The following is a 16,976-nucleotide window of genomic DNA, read 5'->3' as shown; positions in this document are numbered from 1 at the left end:
AGGAAAACATTTCTGTAAAACTCCCTTTCTCCCAATTTTTGAGTTACAAAGACTAAGTTTAGTCCCCTTCCTTCAATTTTTATAAAGGAAAGCATTTGAATTTCTCATCTGCTGGATTCTGTGATGAATCAAAGAATTCCAAGTTTGTTCCAATTATATTTCTTTATTGTAAGGGGCAAACTCATGGAATAGGAATGGGAAGTCCAACCTCAGGTGTGTAACACAGGAGAGAGAGAGAGAGAGAGAGAGAGAGAGAGAGAGAGAGAGGAGAGATCCCTGGGTAGGCTTTTCTCTGGGTACCCAAAAGGTCACACCCTAACCTGGTCCAGCCTCTTAAAGGTTATTAGCTGAAGGAGGTTCCCCATCACTGTGACCCTGGTCTCTAGCTTTAGGCTAGAAACAATGTAGAGGGGGGCAAGGCCACTTCAGGACCAAGACTTCTCTTTCTCATGACCCACCATAAGTCCAGCAGATTTTAGAGGGTTCTCTGGAGGACAGCTGACAGAAGAGGCCAGCAGTTGCTACACTGTGGATCTTAAGCTGATATACTGTGGGTTTTGCATTTGTGTGCATAACCTCTTGGAGGATGAAGTACTTCATGTTGGCCCCATTTTCAGACTCATTTCCAGAGTGCTGATTAGGTGTTTTAATCAACTCGACACAGACTCGAGTCCCCTGGAAAGACGGAAACTCAACTGAGGAACAGAATTGCCTCCATCAGATAGACCTATGGCCCTGTCTAAGCAGTGCACTTCCTGGCTTTAGAATGTCTTTGCCTGGCAGTGCATCACCTAATGGGTGCCTGGAGCAAGTTGTACGTAGTTCAAAGATATTTCACATCTTCCCTTGGGTCAACAGCCCTCCCATTCATCCCAGGGTGTGGCTTAGCCCCACTGGCCCTCACAGCAGGCTTCCATGGGAGAAGGTAAGACACAGGTAACAGGGCGACCATTGAGTATTTTCTTTGGCCCCACAGGCACTCTCTGGAAGTGACTGTCATTTCCAAAAGCTCACCCTCCACCTCCCCATCTGTGCTGGCTTAGCCACCAATGATCTGTTTGTTGTTACTGAGCTAGGCTGAGGGTGGGATTCTCTTTCAGAGGGAAGATTGCTGGCCTGGCTTGGGAGCTGAAGACTAGGACCATGATTTCCAAGAAGAAGGAGATATGAGAGAGATGATGGCAGAAGGAACCCAGACCAGAAGAAAACTTCCATCTTGTCATCAACACCCAGGATGCCTTGGACATCCTGCGAGCACCACACCTAGGACACCAACCACCTGGGGTGTTGAGAGGATGCAGACACAAGGAAAAAAGCACTCAGCTAGCCAGGACTGCCGGAACCTTCTATTGGCTGCACTTCTGCCGTGCTTCAGCTTGCTCAGGAAGGAAGGAATCCAGGCCGCTCTTTCAAATCCAGTCCCCTTGCCCTCCTTTGACAGCTAGGAAGGGCCTGAGGGTCAGTACAGTCTACCCAGCTCTACTTTTAGACAGATTAGATTCCTTGTAGGACAGGAAACAATCAAATGCAGAAAACAAGATGTTGTAGGAAGGCAGCTAGTTCGTTCCTGGCTGCTTGGCAGCTCAGACTCGAAATAACCACACAAAAACTGTACTTATTAAATCACTGCTTGGCCCCTTAACTCTAGCTTCTTATTGGCTAACTCTTACATCTTAATTTAACCCAATTCTATTAATTTGTGTATGGCCACGTGGCTGTGGCTTACCTGCTAAAGATCTGACCAACGTCTGTCTCCTGCAGCTCCATGGTGTCTCTCTGACTCTGCCTTTCTTTCTCCCAGCATACAGCCTAGCTTTCTCCACCTAGTTCTGTTCTGCCCTGCCATAGGCTCAAAGCATTTCTTTATTAATCAATGGTAATCATAGCATACAGAGGGAAATTCCACATTGCAAAGGCAAGGGGCTCTGAGTGTCAGAGAGAAGCCACAGTAGTAGCTATAGTCTCCACATAGGCCCTGGTGACTTGCCCAGATGGCTGAGAAGGAAATCTCTGGTAGCCAATGGGCTGAGCAGTATCAAAGACCCAGATGGGGCCAAGATATTGGTAGAGTGCTCAGAAGCCCTCGAGTGGGCTCCTTGCCTTCAGGAAGTAAGTCGGTCACAGAGGGCTGTGATATGGGGTCTGACCACAATGGCCTTGCCTGTTCTTCCATAGAAACAGGAGTCCCTGAGCTTCTGTGACAATACAGTGACAAGGAGAGCAGCTGTTACTTTACCAGAGTCACTTGGAGACTGGTCTGGGCAGGCATTTGCTTGTCCAGGACAAAATGGTGGTCTTGGTGACCTGACATGACTTCTGCCGTGTCTGTTGGTGTCAGTTCTGCCCTGGACCTTTGCAATGATACAAACTCTGGAGCACAGGCTCTAAGATCTAAGAACTTTTGTTATTTATTTAACATATATGTTCCTTTTTAAAATCATTTCTTTTCAGTTCCTTGAGATTTGTTTTGCTATTCATTTTCTAATACATTTGGTTAGATTTCTACTTCATTTATTTCTCCCCTTTTTGGTTAATATAAACTTTTTGGGTTACAAACCCCATTTCTTCTTTCATAGAATATTTAAAAATTTTGTGTGCATTGTTTTGAGTGATTTCTCCTAAGACACAGAATTATATGTATTGATTAAAGCTTTCAGTTTTGTGTATGTGTTTAACATTCTGTTTGCCATCACTTTCCACACTAATTTCATTGTAATCAGAGAACCTGACTTGCACTATTTCTTTTAAGTTTATTTTTTTGGGGAGAATTTATCTTAACACATGATTCGGGGGAGCCTCATTGAATAGAATGCAGTAATTAATTGTCTTACTGTTTACATCTTCTAAATTTTGGTACGTGTTCTAGTGTATTGACATTCAGTGTAACGGGGAATTTGAGAAAACGCCCCTTTTTAGATATAATTTGCTTTCTTTATAGATGCATGCACATTTAGAAAGTTTGTTGTTTTCTTGGTTAATAAATCACTCTCATTAGGAACTGGTTCTCTTTAAGTTTCCAACACTGAAGACTATTTCTTTTGGTCTGCTCACCATCCCTGTCCTATTTATGACCTCTTCTTGTTTCTGTTTTGCTTGTCCTTAGGTATGTCTCTTCTAAATGTATGCAGCTTGACAAAATGAGTTTTACCTGCCCTTCTGAGTGTGCCATTCAATGTCACCATTTGGTTTTCCCTTCTGTGTGTGTCATTTAATGTCACCCTTCAGATCTCTACCCCGTGTGTGTGTGTGTGTGTGTGTGTGTGTGTGTGTGTAACTGGAGGGGAGTATTACTAGAATCTACCCCATTCTCTTACTCTACGACACAACCCCATCAAACAGACCACCTCCCAGGCTGCTTCTAGCCAATAGCTGGGCCCAGCGGTCTGGAAGTTAGCACATGTTAAAAACTTCAGATGCCCTATCTGCCCTGGTTACAACTTCCTTGCAGTCAGTACTCTGCATCTTCTTCCCTAGTCCTCTGTTTCCTCTACTCCTTCCTCTTCAAAGAACTTTCCAACTGATGCTAATATATCATTCACTTAGCTTTGCATGCTTTTAGCCTCTTTGCACTGCATAGCTTTTTTTTTTTTAACCAACATTGGTGGTGGCTTTGCACCTCTGAAGATATCTTTGCTTTGTGCTTACTCCCAAGTAACAGTGCAGGTGGACACCTAAGTGTAAATATGTACATTGTTTTCCAAGGCACCCAGAGACCTTCCAACCTGATGTCCACGAGCACTAGTGACTATTTGACAGTCAGTATCTCCTGGGTAATCCACGTTTTGAGCTTAACGGCTTCTCAAGTGTGTTTCTCTGACCTTGATGATTGCCAGTGTGGGTGCTTGGAGTTCTGGTCAGGTGCTTAATTTCTATTCTCCTCTCTGTTAACAAAAAGAATTGCTGTGAAAACATCCCTGTGGTAATTTAGACAAGAATGGCTCTCATGGGCTCATGCATTTGAATGCTTGGTCACCAGAGAACGTATTTGAAAGTATTAGAAGGATTAGAAAGGGTGGCCTTGTTGGAGGAAGTGTGTCACTGGGGATGGGCTTTGAGGTTTCAAAAGCCCATGCCAAGCCTAGAGTCTACCTCTCTGCCTGTGGACCTGCATGCAGCTCTCAGCTACTCCTCCACCACCTGCCTGCATGCAGCTAAGCTCTCCGCCATGATAATAATGTACTCAGCCTCGGAAGCTGTAGGCAAGCCGCCAACTAAATGCTTTCCTTTATAAGAGTTGCCGTGGTCATGGTCACAGGAATAGAACATTGACTAAGACCTGTGATTCTAAGGGATGTGCAGCTCCAACCTTACCCACCTCCCATTTACTTTGGTAACAGATTCCGGAAGCCCAGGGGAAGGCTTTGGACAGTCTGCTGTTTATCTCAGTGCATCCTGGATCCCTGGTTACCTCATAATAATTGTGTCCATCAATGAGTGAAAGAAGGAGCTGGGGAACTGGGTGCGTTTTCCTTTTAGCTCCCAAAGGAGTCTCCTTTCCCTACTGACTTCACGAGGATTAGCGAGGCAGGTTCAAACATTAGGGCTCATACACAGGAGTGCTGGGCCAAGTACCACCCTGCCCCTGAGTCTACCCCATCTTCCCGGAAAATCCCTGGTCCTGCAGAACATGGCCTTATGGGCACCCATCTCAGTCATCTCTCTCACAGAGACCCTTTCTGCCTGCCTCTACCCCTTTTTTCGGGAATAGTTCTCTGGAGGACACCTGCTGATTGATGGCAGCCAGGGACCTCGCCGCTGGTCACAACTTGGTAAAGCGGGGGGGGGGGGGGGGGGGCGGGGGCGGCAGCGGATACTCCAGTGAAGGCCAGGAGAGCGCTGTGAAACTGCAGCCCAGGAGGCTTTTCTGGCGGTTAGGGGAAAGCAGATTGAGAGCAGACGGGTCCTTGTACATCTCATGCAGGGCGCGCGCCACCAAGCTGTCACTACAGCCAGGGCCAGGAGGGTTCAAGAGCCTAGATGCTGAAGCGCACTGTGCAACAGCTCAGAGGTGAGAGAAGACGCGACTTCCGAACGCAGCAGGACTGAGCCTGGAGCTCCAGACTGTCCTTCATTCTCTGGAGCCTGAGGGCCAGGCGGGAGAGTCCGGGGGAGTCCAGCTCCAGACCTAGGTCCCTGGAAGCTTAGAAAGGCCAGGGGTGGGGACCCAATGGGCTAGCGACCTGAAGGTCCCGCCCCCGAGGCGGTGCCTGGACTCCCTTGGGCTCCCCAGCCAAGTTCAGCAGCTCAGGCTGGCCGCCCTGCAGCTGGTACCCGCCGGCCTCGCTGACGCTGCTCAGAGCCCAGGTGAGACTCGCGCCGGCAGGAGACTGGCCAGCGGGAGAGGGCGGCGGCGGCGAAATGCCTCTCCATCCCATGGCCTCCCCCCCCAACCCAGGGCAGAATTCGCAAGTCTTAGCTCTGGGACCGGGATTTCCCTGCCATCTGTGGCCTGCTCCGCCTACATCTTTCTCTAGTCCACTCCCTGGAGCCCATCTTCTTGTGTCTCTGTTCTCTCACTTTTTTTCCTTGTAGGAATTTACCTTTATTGGCGGTTTCTCCTTGCACTCCCGTTCCTTTCCTTTCTTCTTCTTCTTTTTTTAATCTTCTCTTCCTCCTTTTTTCTTCCCTCTGCCCCCACCATCTTTTCTGTACATAATTCTGTCTGGTTTTTCTCCTAGACTGTCTTCTTTGTGTGTGTGTGTCTGTGTGTGTGTGTGTGTGTGTGTGTGCGCGCGCGCGTGTTTTGTAGTTCTTGATTTCATGTTTTCATGCATGCATTCCTGCACTCTATTATTCTCAACAGGGCTTGTGCTGAGTACCGTGGTAAGAACCATGACCTGATCACAGATGTGTTCTTCAACAGATATTTATCAAGATCTGGAAAGGAAACTCAGTGTCTGGTGTGGAAAAATACATTAATGTCTGAGTCTTCAGGATGAGCAGAAAAAAAATTACCTTGTTTTGGTAAGATGCTGCGTCCTTTCCTTGAAACCGTTTTTTTTTCCTAATAGGCACAGACAGCCCGCCAGGAAAGCCAAGTAGCGTTGAGGGGACAGCTGCAATCATGCGTGCCTTTTGGGCAAGCTGTGTCTGTCAGGTTCTGGGGCACTGAGGCGGTGGTGTTCTTGGCTGGACTGTAGGAAGACAATGGGAGCCCAGGGCTGGGTGTATTTCGTCTCCATGAGGTAGATGTGAAGTCATTTCATGTTACCCTCAAAGATTAGCTTACACACATTTTAAATGGAAGAAATCTAGGAGAGTCAGCCCGCTTAAATTGTTAGGGAACCAAATGCAGCATTCATATCAAAGCTATTTTAAGCGCTTTGTTAAAGGTTTAGTCTTGGCAAAAACATAATTTCACGTTTAATGATATTTATGGTATGTCTTTCTATTCAAAAGCACATACAAAGCATACACAAACTTGCTTGTTTTCAAATATGTTAATTATCCATTAAGGTTGGCAGCCTTGGCTTCTTAGACACAATTTAAATTGACCTTGTCGTTTATTGTGCCTCTGATGATAATTCTGCCAGCTTAACCTTTTACTGATGCAGAAAAGGAAGCTTGACAACCTGTAAGCCACACAAACCTGAGCGGAAGTAGAATCTGGTCAATGAGGATGGTGGTGGGGTTGGTAGAAGAGTAGGTGATGTTATACTAAAGAGTTAAGACAATTGATGAGCATGAGCTGGGAGCTTTGGACTAGAGACTGTGTTCCGTTGGGAGCTTCAGACTGGAGACTGTGTTCAGCGTTAGGGAGTGCAGCTGTCTTGTGAGTCCTCCAACCACTGATGTCAGCGAGACAGAACGGGCAGTGGCAGTGGGGAAAGGGGGGCTTTCCAGCTGATTTAGAATAGCATGGCAATTTTGTTTGGCAGATTTCTTTTCCAGAAATCCAGGAGTTGGCGACGTATGTTTAGAACAGATAAGCCATTTAAAAAGTATACGAAGCGAAGTCTTGAGTCTCAGGGTTTTAAGTTTTATTTCCCTTCATCTTATATATATCTTTATAAAAAATGTCCCTACTCTTTTCTCTTTAGACAATGATACTGCTTGAGTATAAAAGGGTCTCTGTTGACCACCCTGGTGGTTAAGCCATGTACTTTATCCTGTGAATGCTGCCCTGGAGGTGAAACCCTGGCTAGGCACGACACCTGCCCTTCCTTTCCAATAGTACCATCAGCAAGATCTTCCTGTATTGAGATTTTACACGCTCCCTCATTGAATCCAACTAGACGCACCCTGAAGTAGATATCACTATTCCAGCATTATTTATAAGGTGATTAACACCCTGAGTGGTTGTCCTGGGTCTTGCACCTATTGAGTGAGTGGCTGGGCTGAGTCTGCAGCTCAGGCTACGTCTTGGAATCTGAGTCCATAGGGCTAATCCAGCCTCACAAGTTCTAGTTGAAATATCACCTTAGATAACACTACTTGCTGGTCAGTTGATGTTTATTGGAGTACTGCTCATTGCTTTAGTGTCCTGGCCAGCCTTGGCCATAGCTAACCCTGAATCCACCCAGGAGAGCCTCTGTGAAGCACCATTTTTGCCCTCTGAGTTCATTGGCTCTGTTTCTGAAGATTCCTGGGCTTGGGGGTGGAGGGTGAAGATATGTCATCTACCTGTTTGTGGCTCTACATGGCCAAGCTGGGTTAGTCCTGAGTCTAGCTTTACTATAGTCCTGGGAACTGACGTTGCTTGAGTTTGAGCAGCCTTAGTCTAGAAGACTAAAGCTTTAGCTGGACAAGGAAAGCCCTAGGAGATGGCTAGACAGCCCTCAGCTCTGTTTCTCTATGAAAGCCTGGAAAGCTTTTATGTTCCCAATGTTTTTAACATCCCAGAGCTGGGAGATGCCTAGAAATATGAGCACTCCCCACAAGAAAACACAGGTGCTCATCATTCTTATACAGATGTGAATGCATGATTCTATTCTGGAATCTTCCAAAAGGGAAGATTCCAGAGACTAGGGACGCCCAAAGACTGGAACACTGGGGTTGTTTAATGCCTTCTTTTGTTTCGACTGAGAAGCAAATGCATGAGACAGACTAGCAGCGTGTCCGGTGTCATGGAGCAGAACTAGCTTCTGAACTGCAACTCAGACCCATGAGAGTTAATACAGTGTTCAGAGGACTTTCAGACTCGGAGGCATCCAGTTTAACAAGAATCTTAGCGTCTATAAACAGAGCACAAGGAAAGAAGTGCCCTTGCTATTTGCTTATTCGTTTAACAGCAACGTGTGCTAGTTTCTTTGAGTTCACAAGCAATGGAAAGGTAGCTATGAGGTGACTGTCACTTTGTGATAAGCATGACACCCAATTTGTCTTCGCACTGAGTGCTGAGCCAGGTTCCTTGGCACTTTAGATAGGCCATTGTAATCGATCTTCATGGCAGTCCATGGGGGTAGAGTATCCACACGTTCCCTTTACAGAGGGGGAAGCAGAAATCCTAGTGCGGATAATGGCAGAGAATGATGGAGTCCAGGTCTTCTGTCCCTAGAATCTGTGCACTTGACCTTGATGATGTAAATGGGGCTCCACAGTAGCGGGAACAGCGAGGCTGCTTGGGAGAGTGTAACCAGAGCCTTTTAGAGATTGGACCGATGAGGCTGTAGTTTGTACCCTAGCGTGAGTAATAAAACTGGAAACAGACTGATCTCTCAAAATGTAGCACTTGCTGTGTTAGTCAATAGCAGTACCCTGATTCGCAGCTCACGAGATAGGTGCTACGGGGAGAAGTATCTGTGGCAGGAAAGATGGGCCATGGACCTTGTTGATCTGGGGATCCTGGTGTCAGAAAGCACTCCGGATCATAGGATTGTCATATGATCTGAGGACTCCGAGAAACGTAAGAGGGTCTTAGTATGTCATCTTTTTTTTTTCCAGAAAGAAGAACATGGAGCGAGTGGCTCTGCACCATTTTGTTCAGTTTGTGTCTTGTGGACACCAGAGTGAACAGAGCCAAGAAGGAGAAGAAAAGTCTTTTAGTGGAGCAGATACAATGATGGAGTGATGCGCACCCATAAAGAGTGTCAGGATGGAGAGCCCGGGATGAACTGAGGCCATTGAGGATAGCCCAGGACAACAAAGAGTCTTTTCATATGAGGTGCAGAGCAAGGAACAAGGGCTGCATAGATCCGTCACTGCCTAGGGCAGCTGGCGTCTGCGGGAGGAGAAAGGGGAAGGGCCAGTTCCAGTCTGCCCAGAAAACAGCTGTGCAGGGGCAGGGCGCGGGTCCACAGACACACAGGGTGGCAGGGGTGCAGGTGAGGTGGGAGACGGGGTCAGGCTTCCGACCCACAGAGCTCTGTGGTCGGCATGTGGAGATGAGCTCCCCCATCTGTGATGGCTATCTGGGAAGTCCAGGGATGAGGGCATGTAGATGCAGCTGCAGAAGAATGAGATTGACCCCGGCCCTCAGACAGACGCCAGTGTTAAAGGAAGGGCTGGGAGTCCATACAGGAGAGGTGAGCACACGGAGGCAGCAGGGTTCTGGCAGGAGTAAGCCATAGCAGCCTCACATGATATTCCATTTTGAGAGGCTTCCATCCAGCAGTTTTCATGGAGGTAGATGTGGGAGCAGGGCCCGGGACAGGCTTTACAGGAAATCCTGAGACTTGCCTGCAGTTAACACCAAACAATGCTGATTCACAAGCCAAAGGTAGTCTCAGGGAGGCAGGCAAAGATTCCACGTGTCCACATACATGTGCACACACCCGTGTACCAAGGCATGTACATCCAAATGCACATGCTGATAGGTGTGCACTCTCATCTAAGCACACACACATAGCTCTCTCTCTCTCTCACACACACACACACACCCTTCGTTGTTCCTTCCTCTATGTAGTTTTAGTTTGCTTTTGTCTATTCCAATTCTTTCGGTTTCTCCTTAGTAACATTATTCTTTTCCCCTTTTCTCCCCCACCCCGTTTTTAAGGTTTGGGATGATGGCATCAATGGGACATGATCTCTAACTCAAAATCTGGCATTCTCCAGATTCACAGTGGTGTCAAAAGCTGCCCTGTGGAGTTGAGCAAAAATGACATGGGATAGGTTGGCAAAAAATGTTGAGTTGAGAAACACAACGCACCACAATTTTTGTGTGAAAATTAAATGAAATCAAATGCAAGGAACTGCTGGTCTATACACACTTAAATAGATTATCACCACTTTTCTTTTTATGTAATGGAGCATCCTGGTGACCAACTTTCTGCCCTGCATGCCCCTCAGAAGAGGGCAGTCATTTCTGCTCGCATGCCACTGAAAGTTCTGGCTCCCGGGATGAGCTGTCTCTGCTTGAAAAATGCTGCCTGGACCATGAAGGTGGCACTATAGGGTCTCTGCAGAGGTGAGATCAGGGAATTTTGATGCAGGTTCTTGAACATCCTTGGATATGACATTATCTGGACCCAGCTGACTTTGGAGAAGTATCTGAGATTAGAGAGGAGACAGAGTGTGTGCTTTAGTGTATCGTGGGAGTATTTGTATTAATGTGTATGAATATGTTTGTGCGAACATGTGTGTGTTGGTGTTTGTGTGAACGTATATGTGTGTTTGTCTGTGTTAAGTGTCTGTGTTAAGTGTTTGTGTGTGTGCGCACAAGTGTGCCTATGTAAATGTACATGTGTGTCTGTCTGGGCTCATGGAATAGAAATTTGTGGGGATTCAAACAGACCTGCTATTATTTGAGAGAGGGAGGAGCAATTTATCAACCAATTACACCTGGGAGATCAGGCATGGACTTGGAGATGTTTTTAGCACATTTTGCAGGTAGAGGCCTGGGACACTGAGGGGCTGGCTGCTTTGCTCAGGGTTACCCTGTGCCTGCTGTCACCTCTGCACTCTCAAAATACTGGTCAACATGATGTCTGATGCTAGATGCAGCCGAGGTGATCCAATTAATCCCATTAGCACACAGTACGCATGATGAGGGTCTTGGGGACCCAGACCCACATGGGGGTACGACTGTGTTTGCATTTATTTTTGCCATAGCGGCTGTGCAAACCAACGCTTTAGTCAGAGAAGAGTGTGTTGAGGTCCCCTTTCCTGCACTTTGGGTAACTTCTGTATTTTAACTCTCTCAGAAGGTTGATGTTGCTTCAATCTCTTTGGGGACTTCTGAAAGAAAGGGGCAGGTGGGAGATGTGTGTGCTGTGTGCTCCCTGCACAGGGAGGCAGAAGGCAGCTAGTGGATGCAGCTGCCCAACTAGCCCCCGAGTCCCGGGGAGTAAGGAGCCTAGTCACTTCCGCATACTCTGGCTCAGGGGAAGTTGTTCCAGTGATGAAGCCTCTAGAATGCTGGTCCAGTCATCACTGTGACTCTGCCAGTACCTGTGAAAGGAAAGGGTCTGGTTCTATTTCTTAATTTTGGAACCAGATGGATGGGCCTACAGAGATGGAACAGTGCTGAAGGCCTTCCTCAGAGAGCCGATGGCATTGCCTCCTAGGTGTCTCCCTCTCAACCATGGCACCTCCAGGGCACAGTCAGAAGCTAGTTCATCTGTGGATGCCCAGTGCTTTGGGACAAGTAGACAGTGGACATGGGTCGAGGAGAAGTGAGTAGAGTTAGTTGTGGGATGGCTCAAGAGTGAGTCTGGTGAGTGTCGAGGAGGAGGCTCTAGACAGGAACAAGGCCAGGTGGAGAGTGGACTGTGCCTCAGTGTGAGGCAGAGGCCAGACACAGCCCACACCTGCCAAGTGTTCCTCTGACCCTCTGGTCACTAGCGCCTATAGAAGCCCTTGCCTGTTCCTCAGTACCTGAAGTGGCCTAGCACAGCTGATAACAGGCATTAAAATCAGCCCACCAACCAGCAAGAGAACCTGCTAATGTGGGTCTAAACACATTAGAATTGTCAGAAAAGTCAAGCTGGCAGCTGACGCTGTCTAGACTTGGCTAATACGGTAGAGGCTCTCCCAGTACTGACGGCTGCAGGGATGGTGCCACTGGGTGCTAGCCTCGGCCTGTGTGCTTGCTCACACGTGTGCACATGTGAGTGTGTGTTGTGTTGACATCCTCCCTGACAGAGTCCTGGAGGCGAGCTCTCGGAGTTGGGTGGGGTTGTCACTTCTAGAACAGTCAGACTGCTTTGGATAGAAGTGGCAAAAGTCACTCTGGCCAACTCAGAGAGGGAATTAATTAGGATAAGGGGCTAGAGTAAGTCCCACCATCAGAGGGATAGCTGTAGACTTGGAGTAGAGAAAGACAGGGACCGAGTAGCAACGGAGAACCTCAGTAGTAGGAGCAGGGCTTGGCTGGGAAGATGCTAGGTGACATAAACGATCAAATATCTGCTCTATTGTCCCAAGAGGCAATAATCTCCCTCCTCTTTTTGGCTAGCTTGGGGGCCTTTTGGTCCAGACAGTATCCTCTGATTGCTTGCTGTATGCCTCACCTAGGACTCCTCTGGGGGCTGCAGAGGGTAGACAGCAGCGTAGAATTTTTTCTTCTGGGCCGGAGAGGTCAGCAGAGTAGACGTGGCTCTCATCCTGCCCGGGGAAGGCTGTGCCTAGGGCTGCAGCTGGGCAATATGGTGACTAAGGCAGGAGAGGGCAGGGTGCTGAGGCCATGGCTTTGCTTGGTAGACAGGCTCCTGAGCGACCCTCATGTCTGCACAGTAGGAGACATCTGCAGCTCCTAAAGGAAGTGGTGCTGAGTTATAAGCTGCACTGGGAGCAAAAGTCACTTCCTTTTTTTTTTATTCTTTTTTTTTTAATTGAGAAAAGGAATAAAAAGTTTCAGCCTCCTCCCAGCCTCCCATTTCCCTCCCCCTCCTCCCACCCCTCTTCCCCTCCCCCCACTCCTCTCCTCCTTCCTCTCCAGTCCAAAGAGCAGTCAGGGTTCCCCGCCCTGTGGAAAGTCCAAGGTCTTCCCCCCTCCGTCCATGTCTAGGAAGGTGAGCATCTAAACCGGCTAGGCTCCCACAAAGCCAGAACATGAAGTAGGGTCAAAACCCTGTGCCATTGTCCTTGGCTTTGCAAAAGTCATTTCTAAGCACATGTTTGGTGGTTAACTCCCACAGTGTGGGAAGAATGTCCATAGGACCCTGCACTGGCATCCCTCGGGACTCTGGGGCCTTCGTCCTCTGCTGTTGCACCCCGCTGTGGCTGCCCTTGTTCCTCCACCCACTTGTACCGTGAGCCCTCTATAGCTTGCTTTTGTGACTCAGCGTGGCCATATCCAGGTGAGGTGAAAGCGAGGTCTCTATGAAGCAGCCCCAAAGTCTCCCTCCAACAAAAACCCACCCTTTCCCCCAATCCTTGGCTTGTCTATCAAGTCCTTGACTTCCAAAGGACTCCACTCCCTATCAGGGACCAGAGCAGGGAAAAGAGCCCATAAAGCTAACAGTGGCCACTGCATGGACTCAGCCAGAGCAGGGTCCACAGGGAAAGCAACCAGACCATACAAGGCTTGGGTGGGAGTAGGAGGAAAGCAGGGACAAGGACTCTAAGATTGGTCCAGAGGAATCCAAACAGCCAGTGGAAGCAGGCTGGAGTCGTGATGTAGAGAAAGGGGCTGCTAGTGTAGGAGACAGGGAAGGAAAGGCATGCCACAGGCACCAAGGTAGTGAAGCCATGAACTGTCCACATTGCCTCCCCCATCCTGTGGCTTCCTCTGGACTCTGGATCGGTCAAGGCCAGACATCTCCTGGAGGGGGAGCTGTGGTACTCTCTTTCTCCCTGCAGGGTCAGGTTATTGGTAAGTGTCAGGATCTCCCGTTTTCTGTCCCAGAGCAGGCTCCCTTCCCTACCTCTCCAGCTTCTGTGGTTCTGAACCAGACTTGTTAACACAATCGGTGTTTCTGAGGCTTCCCTGCCTTTCCCTGCATGGAGCCATGGCATATTCATCTGGTGTCACTGCTCCAGGGCTCTCTCTGGCAGAAAGCTGCCTCTGTGCGCTGCTGGTGTCTAAACTATCTGAGCTCATTGCCTCTCTTTCTCCTCAGATGACCCTGCTCCTACTTCACAGACATCAAAGGAAGGCCAGGAAAAGTGGGTTTGTCTGGTGTCAGCCTACAGGGGACACTGAATGACCAGTGCCCACCTCACTGTTGCTCTCCTTTTCTGCAGTGGTCAAGTGCATCCAGTCCGGGCTTCACTGGGGACTTTCTGATCACATAACTCCTCCTTGAGCTAGGGATCAGTCCTTTGGAACTCCAAAGCCCTATAGACTAATGGTCGCTGGAACATCTACCTTGCTTAGCCTGTCAGGTCCCTCTGATCACATGGCTGAAGAAAAAGCAGCTTCTTTGAGTCCTTCAGTTGACAAAAGATGGAGACTCATGGGACCTAAGCAGATTCAGGCAGGACTGCTCAAGAAAGCAAGCCTCCTGGACTCTGGAGCTGCTGCAGGGAAGGGTGGCCAAGATCGGGCCCATTCTGAACTGAGCCTATCAACAGCACTGGACAAGGCTGGAATGGACAGGCCTCTGGACTACAAGGCCTGCACAGAGCAGAGGCAGGGTTCCTTCACAGAGCTGTCCAGTCTCCAGGAGAGCTCAGGCAACATGCAAGCCCTGAAGAGGAAGCCAGAGGACCCAGAAGGCCAGCTTGGCACTCAGCCCCTACCCCAGGATCTCCCCGGAGCCTCGGTCGATGGCACAGAGTGCTCAATATGGCCGGGTGCGGCCCGGAGTGGGAAGAGAAGCGCTTTCAGGAGGCCAGCCTCGCGTCCCGTGGAGAAACCCACATGCTCCCCCGCGTTTCCGGACAGTGGAAACGCAGAGGGCCCATGGGAGCTCTCTGGACTCATCACTACGGTGGATATCCCATGTTGGGCTCAGCTGTCAGCTTTCAAGCTCACGGGAGATTTCTGGAGATTGCACATGCTGTCCCAGAACATTCTATTCTGCAATGCTTTCCACGGGGCTCCCACACCATGGCTGGATCACTCCCAGGTGCAAGCTTCCATATCTTCGACACCTTCCGCCACAGCCTGCCGGGTTCTCTTGCCACCCACACTCTCGTCCCCAGGCTTGCCCACTCAGAACTGGTGTGCAAAGTGTAACCTCGCCTTCCGTCTGACGGCTGACCTGGTCCTCCACATGCGGTCCCACCACAAAAGGGAGCATGGAGGCCCTGACCCACATTCGAAGAAACGCAGAGAGGAAGTTCTCACTTGCCCCATTTGCCATGAGTACTTCCGGGAGCGCCACCATCTTTCCAGACATATGACGTCACACAGTTAGTGGATGGCTAAGGAGAAGCCCGATGGCCATAGTATCCAGTGCTCAGTGGTGAGGCACGGGCGACTCCTGGCCTGCATTGAGTAGGTGGTCACAGGTGTCTTCAAGGTTGTTTCCTTTGCTTCCCAGAGGTGAATGGCTCAGTTATAACTTGTCAGATGTCCCCCGGCTTTTGTGATGTGTTTTCCTGGAAAGCCATTCATTGAAATGGTGAGCTTCGCTCATGGGGTTAGGGAATAAGGGGACCCATGACCTGGGGTGCAGGGCTGTTCCTGGCTCTGCTCCCATTGCTCTGCCTGGAGCACATGGACACAACATCTTGGCTTTTCTGACCAGCAAGCCTGAATTCAGTCTGGGCTCTTTCACTGCTGAGCTGTGGACTTGGATCTGTTCCTTTAACTTGCCGACCCTCAGTTCTCTTGTTTTAAAGTGGCGCATTAACAGAATGTCATCTGTCTTGAGGAAGGTGTCTGGGAAGTGACCAGCTCGTTTCTTGGTAGGTTGCGAGCACTGAGCACATGGGGCTCATGGTCACTGCGTGCGCTGGTCAGCTACATTACTTGTGAAATCTCGGGTGAATGAGGACTGTGTTTCTATGCCACGAGCCTGCAGAAAAGCTGAGGGTGAGCCTGACGTGGTAGACATGCTCAGGCTGCATTCCCTGTCCCTGCTGGGTCACACAGTGAAGCTAGGAACACCTGATGGCAGCCAAAATGCCAGCTAGATTCCCAGCCTCTGCCTGGGTCACAAGCGTAACCTCTGGGTCAGTGTAAATCAAGGTCCAACGTGACCAAGTAGGAAAGTGGCCTGGCTGAATCCACAATAAGGGAGTGGTTAGCAATTCACCCGTCCTGTTCTCTGGGTCTTCACAGCGTGAATATGTGAGGAGAGGAAAACAGAAATACATCACTAATTCAGCATGATTTCTGGGTCCATCTTTCCCTGTGATCCTGAGTTGGGCAGGCAAGAGCAACTGCAGGGCACTCAGAATGAGGTCCCCAGGGGGCACTTTATATTTTCATACGTCCCCACAACACTATGGGACAAACTTGAAAAGGTTGATGACTTCCCCAAGGCCACCACTCTGGTGTATCGGTGGAAGAACAAAACCCTGTGGCCGCCAGATCTGAGTGCTGTCTTTTCCAGCATGCTGCATGTCTGCTTAGCTAGCATGGTCATGGAGTATGGCATGACTCAAAGATTGGAACTTGAGTCTGGCCTAGTCTCTTCATGTCAAGTTTCAACTTACTCTTGCTACTTGTGCACAAACATAGACATATAAACACATACAGACACATACACAGATACACACAGGCACACACACACAGACTTACAGAAACACACAGAGACAGACACACACAGACACAAACACATACAGATATATACAGACATACACAGGCACAGACACACACACACAGAGACCTACATAAACACACACAGACATGCACAGAGAGACACATACAGATATACACAGGCACAGACACAAACACACACAGATATATACAGACACACACAGGCACAGACACACACACAGAGACTTACATAAACACACAAATACAGACACACAGACACAAACACACACAGAGATATACACAGACACACACAGAGACTTGCATAAACACACAACACAAAGACACACATAGACACAAACACAGATATACACAGACACACACAGGCACAGACACACACAGACACAAACACACACACACACCCCACTCGAGTACTTTTCTCCGTCCTGTATACTAAGTAGCATACAGATCTGCCTTGTTCACTGTAGTGCTCCTGGCTAGAAGGAGC

General features: G+C 48.9%; 1 protein-coding gene across 5 annotated transcripts; it reads left to right on the top strand.

The window, feature by feature from the left end:
- The first annotated feature begins 5,234 nt into the window (after positions 1-5,234).
- On the top strand, positions 5,235-16,559 carry Znf488 (zinc finger protein 488). Of its 5 annotated transcripts, none has more exons than XM_041662338.1 (4): positions 5,235-5,304; positions 5,864-5,964; positions 8,884-9,103; positions 14,065-16,559. In XM_041662338.1, exon 4 carries the CDS (start codon positions 14,169-14,171, stop codon positions 15,180-15,182), a length of 1,014 nt encoding a protein of 337 aa, XP_041518272.1. In that variant the 5' UTR covers positions 5,235-5,304; positions 5,864-5,964; positions 8,884-9,103; positions 14,065-14,168; the 3' UTR covers positions 15,183-16,559. The 5 variants fall into 5 exon arrangements, with proteins under 5 accessions (XP_041518272.1, XP_041518274.1, XP_041518275.1 ...); XM_041662340.1 differs by having other exon boundaries at positions 13,941-16,559; XM_041662341.1 differs by lacking the exon at positions 5,864-5,964 and adding an exon at positions 5,804-5,823 and having other exon boundaries at positions 5,265-5,304.
- Positions 16,560-16,976: the final 417 nt, after the last annotated feature.

The sequence above is a fragment of the Microtus oregoni genome, unplaced genomic scaffold (genome assembly GCF_018167655.1).
Source record: "Microtus oregoni isolate MIOR12 unplaced genomic scaffold, Mior012 000013F_ref0000133, whole genome shotgun sequence".
Taxonomy (NCBI): Eukaryota; Metazoa; Chordata; class Mammalia; order Rodentia; family Cricetidae; genus Microtus; species Microtus oregoni.
The sequence above is the reverse complement of the archived record's forward strand: the minus strand, read 5'-3'. Positions and strand labels throughout refer to the sequence as shown.